The following is a 10,719-nucleotide window of genomic DNA, read 5'->3' on the forward strand; positions in this document are numbered from 1 at the left end:
CACAATCCCTCAGCACAGTGAGGATGACGGTGCTTCATTTCACTCACTCTCAAACTCCTTCGAAGGCTAATCAGTACTCAGTGAATCCGCATCAGCTCCCACTCTCTTCTCAAGTCAATTCTGTCTGGTTTCTGACCCAAACACCCTGCTGAAGCATCTCTCAAAAATCTGCCATAACCTTCTAGTTGATACTTTCAGTAACTTCTCAATCCTTACGTTCCGTGACTTCTCTATAACATTCCACCATGCTTCTCCTTCCCTCTTTAAAGTGTTCTCTTCCCTTGCCTTCTTGAAGCCTGTTCTCTTCATCTTCTCCCCAGGACCCGACTAAACAGTGTCTCTGTCACCAGCTGCTCGTATTCCGCTGACTCTCAGGCACATTACTTCCCATGGGAATGAGATAACCTCTCCTGTGGGAAGGAAAGGCTTTGAGGAACGGTGATTCCTGTGGAGCTTTTAGGCAGCCTCAGGTGAGAAGGGTCTGTAGCCATGAGAGTAACTGCTGTGACACTCCTGTGGAAGGTGGTGTTAATTCTAGGGCTGGTGGAGGAAGGCCAGCACCCGCACCATCCACTCGTACTGCCGGAGTTTCCAGGATGGAGTTGTTCTGTTTCTGGGAAGATGACTTGACTCGTGCTGTACCTAAACAAGCATAGCGGTAGCTCACATCCTACGATTCTACAGTAAGATGATGTGATTTCCAAAGAGATTATGTGATATTTTTTATTGTTCCTTTCTCAATGGCTGGATGCAATAGTGAAGCGTAGTTAGTGGCTGAATCCCCTGGACACCACTTTGTATTAGACCCTAAGCAGTCTGAGCCCCAGTTAAGGGCAGTTACCATGGTGTTCTCCACTTGGCAAGGAAGGTGTCATTGAAAAAGCTACCTTAAGTCATTAGTCAGGAATATATGAGTCAGAACGCCCAGCTTTGGAAGTGTACAAAGCCCAGGTGACTCGTGTCCCAACAGTGGTTTTATGACCTTTCCAACTAAGAACCCCATACAGCAGTGAAGCGTGGCAGTGCACACCTGTTCCTGAGGATCTGGGACATAACCTAAAGGTCTTAGTAAACAGGAACTACTTTATGAAGTCTTAAATGAGTTTGCAATTAGTGCACTTTTGCTCCATCATACAGCCTTGCAAGTCTCAGTATAAAATAGTGTGCTTTTCCCCCTAAATCCCTGGGAAGAAGCATGCCATTGCTTCATGTACCCACAGCTCACTGCAGGGTAACCTGAAGGTACACCCACCGCAGACTGAGAAACTGAGCCTATAGGAAGAGGGCCATGCATATACTAGTGGCAAAATCCATTGTATTCTTTCAGGATCCTAGTCTTTGCAGGCTGCAATTAGCTCTAAGAAATGAAGTGGGCATCTCATTGCCCCAGCCTTCTTCCAGGAGAGGCAATTTTACAGTCATTTAGTTGGCAAAATTGGCAGCTCACTTATTTGTCAAGAAGGCGCATTGTGAAATAGGCTCTAAAAGGAGTCCCATTAGACCAATTAAAACCAGAGGCCTGAAGTGTGCCATTTCCCCCTCCTCTGATCTATGAAGAAGAAAATCTAGACTCCCAGAGACCTGAGGCTCATTAACAAAGTCACTTTCCTCTGCTTTCAAGTCCAAGTAGTCATTTCACACCTGAACGTTCACAAAGGTTGGGGTGGGGGGATGGGGATGTGGCAAGAGAGAAGGTCTTGCTGAGGGGAGGACAAGGAAACCAAGATCTATTGGGGATATAGAAGTGCATGCTGGGGCCCAGAGGCTTCTGTGGGAAGGGGCAGCAGTGAGCAGGAGGGTAATGAACATGATTTCTAGTGATTTCCCCAGTTTCAGCCTCTGGGGTCTACCAAGCAATGTACTAAAGGTTTTGCATATTCATGTCCTGGGGGCCAACTGTACCCAGCAAATACAAAACGTAGGGAGAGCAGTATTGCTCTGTTGCTATATTAGGGCCAGATCGCAGCCATCTGCTGGTGCAGGCTTGGCAAGGAAGACACCCCCCTGCTCGGCTCGACAGCAGCGCTCACTCCCCTGGTCTTGTGATGCCAGCTCTTCTTTCCAGCTGCCCTGTGGAGTCGGCCCGCTGCTGTGGGTAAGGCCCCTGTAGCAGCGCCTTGCCCTGCTCCATGCCCACGCCATCAGAGGGCGAGCACTTGAATCCTATTATAAGTTCAAGACCCCGGAGGCTCTGTAAGGGCCCTAAGACTTGTCTCACTGGCTGACAGATTTTCCTTGGCTGCCTGTGCACTCCAGGCCCAGCACCTGCTCGCCCAAAGCTTGGTCTGTGCTGCCTTTAGTAGAGGTTATCATGCCAGGGTTTAAAGAAAACAAAAACAGTCCATTGTGCATTTATTTATTGCCAGGGTCTCTTATCCATGATTAGACGAGCTTAAGAAAAAAGAGGATTCAGAATTTGGTAGGTGGTCAACATCACCAGAAAGATACATCCCAAGAGAAGCAACTGATTGCCTCTACCTGCTCACAGGTGCTCTGGTGGGGGCAGCCATCGTGGCAGCTGTGGGCAGAGGAATGATTGCGGCCCGAGCAGATATACTCCTCACCGGCCCCAAAGAGCCTCGGAAACAGAGAGAAATAAAACTAGGAGGAAATTTAGAGTGCATCTAGGCCAGTACCCTGATTTAGCAAAATGCGGTGATTGAGGCCCAGAGGAGAGGGAAGTGACTTGCCAAAGGTGAAATAGTAACTCAGTGACTGGGCCAAGCCTGGTACCCAGGGCTCCAGACTCCCAGGATGGTGGTGCAGGCTCCCTTAGGAACTCCCCTAGGAGACTCTGGATGACTGAGGGTGGGAGGCTCCCCACTGAGGGCTTTGTGCCATGCAGAAAACCTTTTCCACACAAAGTACAGACCTTAATGACTGATGATAATTTAAAAGGATTATCTAATCTGCAACACAAAGGACATAAGAGCAAACTGAGAGTCAGGGCTGAGTGTGTAATTAGTACAGATTGTTGGGTCTAACCCTCTGGGTGTAGTTAAACTGATTACAAATAGAAACAGATTTTTGGATTTAGCATGAAAATCTCCTTGCTGGCCCAAGAGGTTCTCACTGACAGTCAACTGCGAGACAAATAATTTATGTGCGTTTTACAATATGTACCTAACCAAAGATATATTCTGGAAAATCACTGATAAACATAAAAATATGAGTGATTTAAGCGTATGGTTTGTGGTGATTCTCATAATGCATCTGGTTTGTAGCAAAATAAGAAGGTTTTGCTTTGGTGTAGATTTCGTTTCTTTGTAGGGTTTTTAAATTTTTTTTTAGTATTTGCTACTGGCTGATCCCCAGATACTGTTCCCACAGGCTTCTTGTTTTTCCCAAGACAAGATGTCCGACAAGTCTCTCCCGCCCACTCAGGGCTGTCCTCCAAACTCTTAACAGTGATTTCTGAAAAACACAAAACAGATTGTGTAGATTCCTTACTTTAAAACCTGCAGTGGCTCCCTATTGCCCACAGAATAAAGTCATAGCATTCCTAATCCGCCATGATTTGGCCCTTACTTGTCCTTCCTGCCTTACTTTTTATCACCCAGCAAGCAACACCCACACCCACCCACACACACACAGCCACCCACCTACCCACAACGATGTGCGCTCTACATTCCTTCCCTCCATAGAGGCTACTTGATCCTACTGATTATGCCCTATCGAATCGACGTTCTCAGCTATTGATGACTTTGCTCAAGCTGAACCCTCTGCCTGAAATGCATAACCATCTCATTCAGCCCTGCCGTAGTTCCACCCATCCTTCATGGTGCAGATTATATCCCAATTGTTCCAAGGAGCCTTCCCAGATTCTTTTATTTGGAACTTTTCTCTCTCCCTTCTATCCCTCTGGGGTTTCATTCGTGCCTTTATCTGAACCCTTTGCACTTTCTGCCAAGTGTCTTGTTGGTTTGTCTGTTGGTCTCTTTTCCTTGACAGAGTGTGGGACTCCTGAATGCAGACACTAAGCCTTTCTCCAATCTTCTAGCTCAGTTCTTGAGACATAGTAGGCTACTGTTAAGTTTGTTGAATTGATTATATTTCCCCTGTCCAGGAATGTCCATACCTCTCTTTAACCAAAACCCTATTTCCTCTGTGTCCCATAATGCTTCCTCGTCGTGCTAAGCTGTCTCCTTCATCTCTAATCTCCGTGATGGTGGCCCAGGCCCAGAGTATGTCTTTGCTGGGACTCCCATCAGTATCAACCACAGAAGCCCAGCTATAGGGTTGGGTGATAAAGCTTTGCTGCTGCTGAGTGGGAAGCCTCAGGAAACCTGTAACCACAGCTTAGGAAGCACAGGAAGGTATTATTCTGAATATTCCTGGGGTCATTTGGAGGTGGAAGACTTGGCCCGGCTTTGTGCCAAGGGTGCCTGATGGCCTTGGCCATCATTGCTGATTGCTTCAGGTAAACAGAACTGATATAATGCCCATTTGGGGTCCCCAAAGCTAGAGCTCTTTTCAGTATTTCACAAAGCTTAATAAGGCTACTTAAGTATGTGATCCGTTCTATGTGGAAACGTTGACTTCTCTCATATGCTTTTTTTTTTTTTGACATATCATTGATTTACAATGTTGTTAGTTTTTGCTGTATAGCAAAGTGACTCAGTTATACACATATATACATTCTTTTTTTATACTCTTTTCCATTATGGCTTATCACAGGATGTTGGATATAGTGCCCAGTTCTATACAGTAGGACCTTGTTGTTTATCCATTCTACATATAACAGTTTGCACCTGCTAATCCCAAACTCCCAATCCATCCCCTCTCCACTCCCCCTCCACCCTGGCAACCACAAGTCTATTCTCTATGTCTGCGAGTCTGTTTCTGTTTTGTAGGTAGGTTCATTTGTGTCACGTTTTAGATTCCACACATATAAGTGGTATCATATGGTATTTGTATTTCTCTGACTTACTTAGTATGATAATCTCTAGGTCCATCCATGTTGCTGCAAATAGCATTATTTCATTCTTTTTAATCACTGCATAGTATTCCATTTTATTTATATATATATATATACACACACATCTTTTTTCTTAGCTTTTTAAAAAGTTTTATTGAAGTATAGTTGATTTACAATGTTGTGTTAATTTCTGCTGTACAAAGTGACTCAGTTACACATATATAATCATTTTAGTATTCTTTTCCATTTTGGTTTATAGCAGGATATTGACGATAGCTCCCTCTGCTATGCAGTAGGACCTTGGTGTCTATCCATCCTATATATAATAGTTTGCATCTGCTAATCCCAAACTTCCAGTCCTTCCCACCCCCATGTCTCCTCCTCGTTGGCAACCACGTTTGTTTTCTGTCTGTAAGTCTGTTTCGTAAATGTTTATTTGTATCATTTTTTTAGATTCCACATATAAGTGATAGTATATGATATTTGTTTGATTTACTTCAGTTAGTATGACAGTCTCTAGGTCCATCCATGTTGCTACAAATGGCATTACTTCATTTTTTTAATTTTTTAAAAAATTTTTATTGGAATATAGTTGACTTTACAATGTTGGGTTAGTTTCAGGTGTACAGCAAAGTGAATCTGTTAGACATATATCCACCCTTTTTTTAGATTCTTTTTCCATATAGGCCATTACCGAGTATTGAGTAGAGTTCCCTGTACTATACAGCAGGTACTTATTAGTTATCTATTTTACATACAGTAGTGTGTATATGTCAATCCCAATCTTCCAATTCATCTCTCCCCCCATTTACCCTCTGGTAACTATAAGTTTATTTTCTACATCTGTAACTGTTTCTGTTTTACAGATAAGTTCATTTGTACCCCCTTCTTTAGATTCCACATGTAAGTGATATCATATGATATTTGTCTTTGTCTGACTTACTTCACTCAGTATGACAATCTCTAGGTCCATCCATGTTGCTGCAAATGGCATTAATTCCTTCTTTTTTATGGCTGAGTAATATTCAGTTGTATATATGTACCACATCTTTATCCATCTGTTGATGGACATTTAGGTTGCTTCCATGTCCTGGCTATTGTAAATAGTGCTGCAGTGAACATTGGAGTGCGTATGTCTTTTTGAATTATGGTGCTCTCAGGGTATATGCCCAGTAGTGGGATTGCTGGATCATATGGAAGTTCTGTTTTTAGTTTTTTAAGGAACCACCATACTGTTCTCCCTAGTGCCTGTATCAATTTACATTTTCACCAAAGATCTTCCCTTTTCTCCACACCTTCTCCAGCATTTATTGTTTGTAGATTTTTGGTGATGGCCATTCTGATCAGTGTGAGGTGATACCTCATTGTAGTTTCTCTAACATTTAGTGATGTTGAGCATCTTTTCATGTGCTTTTTAACCATCTGTATGTCTTCTTTGGAAAAATATCTATTTAGATCTTCTGCCTATTTTTTGATTGGGTTGTTCGTTTGTTGAGTTGTATGAGCTGTTTGTATATTTTGGAAATTAAGCCCTTATCGGTCACATGATTTGCAGATATTTTCTCCCAGTCTGTAGGTTGTCTTTTGTTTGTTTCACGTGGTTTTTGTCTTCTCTGTGGCAGGATATTTTCACTAATCGAGTTCTTTTCTTCAAAAAGGAACCCATTACTACTGAATCACTGCAGTGTATTTAGTATACAAAATTTTTCGATTTGTATATGGTATAGCTCCATATGAGGTTCAGAATCAGTCCTGCGTTCAAAGAACACCTCTGCCACTTACGAGCTGTGTAAATATGGGCAAAAAAAGTAACCTGAGCTTGAGCTTCCTCATCAGTAACATGGGACTTATAATACCTACTTCATAACATTGCTGAGAAGATGCAGTTACATGAGATCATATATGTGAAGGGCTTAGCACAGTGCCTGACACACAGTGAGGACTCAATAATCAGTAGTCATTTCTCTCATTTCAAAACATAGGGCCAAGAGATAGATAAAAGATGTATTTGGTGGCAAAAAGATGAGAAACTACTAGATTTAACAGCTGGGTTTACCATAACTTCTATAGTAGAGAAAACTGTGTAGTGTTCACAGATTATTTGAAGAGCAAGATAAATAGTGGAGGAGCTGAGTGGTCACATTAGTGGATGTTGTTTAGTCCTGATGTTGGGCACGGGGAATCTCTGGGAAATGAATCTGAAAGCCCTGCTGAGAGCGCTCTCATTCAGCTCAGCCCGAAAAATACTCCTCCTTCACTTCAGTTGAGAAGTTGCTGGGAAACTCAAGGCTGGGCTTTCAACAGATGTAGCCATATGTGTTCTCGACTTTGGTGAAATCTGATCAGGACCTAAGCCTGTGCTATCCTTGCCGAGTGACAGCTGACCTCGGCCTGCTCTGTGCGCTCTGCGCTGTTCACCTTTCAGAAGAAGAGGTCTGATTTCCAAGTAGAGCATTGCTCTTTGTAGTTTTTCTCTTTGATTTTCTTTGTATCTGTTTGTTTTGTGGGGGAGAGGGAATGGAGATTAGTCTCCTGATGCCTTTTCCCTCAGTAAGAGGGTCCCCTGGAAATTTTGATTTGCATTATTATCAGCACTCAAGAGGAAGAAAAAAAAAGAAGAGCAGAATGTGGTCAGATTCATATACGAGGGTGAGTCAAATATTATCTGCACTTTGGCTGTAGAAGCTGTAGAATTTGTAGAAGTTTTAATATTACTGGAGTGCGGATAATTTTTGACTCATCCTTGTATATTAAAAGTTAGGATGTAATTTCCTTGTACAGCAATGAAAAATTGGTAACAAAATAGAAAATTACTTGTATCGAATGTCATAAGCCAAAGACTCAATAAGATATACATTCAGATTAATAGGAAAAATATCAATACCGATTAGGTAAGAAGGCAAAGGATATGAACTGTTATTCATCGAGAAATATAATTAGTGAACTAAAACACAGAAAAAGTTCATCTATACTAGTAATCAAATACGTGCAAATTAAGGAAACTTTGAGATATCTTATACAGACTACAGTATCTTTTTAATTGTGTCACAGTAAATTTGGTCCCCTTGTCATTGCTGGTGGCATTGTAAACTGCAGTAGCCCTTCAGAAAGTAGTGTTGCAGGCTGTGTAATCAGACCCTCTGGCTTTGATCACCTTGACCTTGCTGCCTGCTCTAAGCACTGCCAGCCTCACAGCAGCCCTGGTGCTGGGCCCTGCTCTGCACGCATCCTGGACCAGCTGAGTCCTCACACTTTCTTCCTGTGACTTACTGCGTGTTTCATCCCCTGTAAGAGGAGCTCTTCCTTCCTCTTCCTTCCTTCTGCAGAAATCCAGTCATTTCCTTTGTGCCTGTTGCTAGGCATCTCCATGTCCCCAAGGGATCTTTCTGGCTCCATCGGCCACAGGACAGTTGGCAGCTGAAGCCGCTCACATCACATCACCTTCACAAGCTGTTGAAATAGAAACATTGGTGACCAAGTCCAGAAAAGCCAAGGGAGTAGATTTGAACTCTAAATCTGAAAAAGCAAATCTAAAAGAAACTGAGCCCTGGGTCAGGACCAGCTGTCCTTAATTTCCTGATAAACTACTATCTGCTTAGATTTACCTTCTGGGAGACTTTTGCGTTAGGCCTACCCCAAGACCCCAATTTCTTTTCAGAATCATGAACATATCTCATAAATGGTAGGCAGTCAAAGAAGGAGGCTCCTTACCCATTAGCCTTTCCTTAGTCTTAAATTCTATGCATTATAAAGGAACTTCCCTGGTGGCACAGTGGTTAAGACTCCACACTCCCAATGCAGGGGGTCCCTGGTCAGGGAACTAGATCCCACATGCCTGCCACAACTAAGGAGCCCGCCTGCTGCAACTAAGACTTGGCACAACCAAATAAATTGTTTTTAAATTGTATGCATTATATTGGGTTGGCCAAAAAGTTCGTTTGGGTCTTTCCACGAACAGAAAAACTCAAATGAACTTTTTGGCCAACCCAATATCGTGTGTGTGTGTGTGTGTGTGTGTGTGTGTGTGTGTGTGTGTGTGTGTGTGTGTGTGTGTGTGTGTGTGTGTGTGTGTGTGTGTGTGTGTGTGTGTGTGTGTGTGTGTGTGTGTGTGTGTGTGTGTGTGTGTGTGTGTGTGTGTGTGTGTGTGTTGAGGGTGGGTGGTGAAAAGACCATATAGATAAGAGAAGTATTTGAGAAAAATAAAACAACTTTCCATGGCAAAGTACCTTATCATCAACTCTAAGGCAATGCTCCCAGGGGAAAATCTAAGTGGGCGCAGGGCCCAGGAAAGGTACACTAGGAGTCCACCACATCACCTCTCCCACCAACACATATATACACAGAAGGACACACATGTAGTCACCCACATGGCACCTTACGTTTGGATACCTGTGAGATCTGGTGAAAATGACCTTCAAGCATGGCCTTGCTGGGCAGCAGATGTGGAAAGGGCAGTGGGCCCCCCAGGGGTGTGGGTGGAGCCAAAAGCGGGAGGGGAGCAGCCAGCTTGCTCCCCATTGGTGTGATCTCTGGAAGGGTCACCACTAGTCATCCTCCTCAGGCGGGGTCCCCTGCATACACACCTGTGTCTTTTTTTTTTTTTTTTTTTTTGGCTGCGTTGGGTCTTCATCGCTGCATGCAGACTTTCTCTAGTTGTGACGAGCGGTGACTACTCTGTTGCAGTGAGTGGGCTTCTCATTGCAGTGGCTTCTCTTGTGTGGAGCACAGGCTCTAGGCACGTGGGCTTCAGTAGTCGCAGCATGTGGGCTCAGTAGTTGTGGTGCACGAGCTTAGCTGCTCTATGGCATGTGGGATCTTCCCGGCCCAGGGATCAAACCCATGTCCCCTGCATTGGCAGGCAGATTCTTAACCACTACGCCACCAAGGAAGTCCCACACCCGTGTCTTCTTCCCATCTCCTGGCGGCCTTCCCTTCAACGAAAGGAAGAAGTCAATGCTGGGGCATCCCAGCAGTGCAGACAAACACCTGGACCATGAAGAGTGCACACCTGAGGCTGTTGGTAAGCCTGTATTTAAAGCCTTTCTTTTCTTTCAGCAGAACTGGCTTATGATCTGGACGTGGATGATGTTCCTGGAGGCAAGCAACATGTGAATCAGAAGGACAATGAGATAGTTGCCTCTCACAACCTCGGGAATGGCCCTTCCCCCCTGAAGGTTCTCACCAGCTTGGCAATCTCTGTGCTGTGCTTTTTCTTCCTGGTGCACTGACTGCCAAGGTCACAGCACACGTGCTGCTCTTCAGCACCCTGTGGTCTCCCTCTACAAAGGGAACCACCTTTTTCTTTTTTTCTATTTTTTTATCTTATATACCTCCTCCAGCCATTAAGTAGAAGACTAACCATGCGTTACGTTTTCGAAAATCAAATGGTATCTTTATGAGGACGGTAAATTTTAGTGGTAGTATATAGATTGTCCTTTTGCAACAACAACAAAGAACCCAAATTGTGCCAAGTTATTTTCCTATGTTTGGCTGCTAGAACATGGTTACCATGTCTTTCTCTCTGTCTTTCCCTTTGCATGGATTTCTTTGGAAAAAAAATAAATGCTCAAATAAAAATGCGTTGAGTCTTTTTTATAAGCCCTCATACATGGTGACCATGCAGTGCTTTCCTCCTTCTCACCTAGCTTTCTATTCAGTGTAAGAAAACTGCCCCCTCCCTGCCCACCTTTTGGGTATCAGTCTTGGCCCCAAGCTCCAGTCAAAACCAATCCCTCCCAACACACACCCAATCCATAATCTCCATTTACAAATGGGGTAGAGTATCTTGCCTATGAAACTAA

The 10,719-nt window shown here is 43.7% G+C and overlaps 1 protein-coding gene across 3 annotated transcripts in view; it reads left to right on the forward strand.

Moving 5' to 3' along the window:
* The window catches only part of GPC3 (glypican 3), a 453,743-nt gene extending 443,248 nt beyond the window's left edge, over window positions 1-10,495 (forward strand). For 2 of the 3 annotated variants that reach the window (XM_057718110.1, XM_057718112.1), the window contains one exon: window positions 9,974-10,495. In XM_057718110.1, the coding sequence (XP_057574093.1) occupies window positions 9,974-10,146 (173 nt within the window). In that variant the 3' untranslated portion in view covers window positions 10,147-10,495. The remainder of the gene's footprint in view (window positions 1-9,973) is intronic. The other variant, XM_057718111.1, reaches the window with a different exon arrangement.
* Window positions 10,496-10,719: the final 224 nt, after the last annotated feature.

Source organism: Hippopotamus amphibius, chromosome X (genome assembly GCF_030028045.1).
Source record: "Hippopotamus amphibius kiboko isolate mHipAmp2 chromosome X, mHipAmp2.hap2, whole genome shotgun sequence".
Classification (NCBI taxonomy): Eukaryota; Metazoa; Chordata; class Mammalia; order Artiodactyla; family Hippopotamidae; genus Hippopotamus; species Hippopotamus amphibius.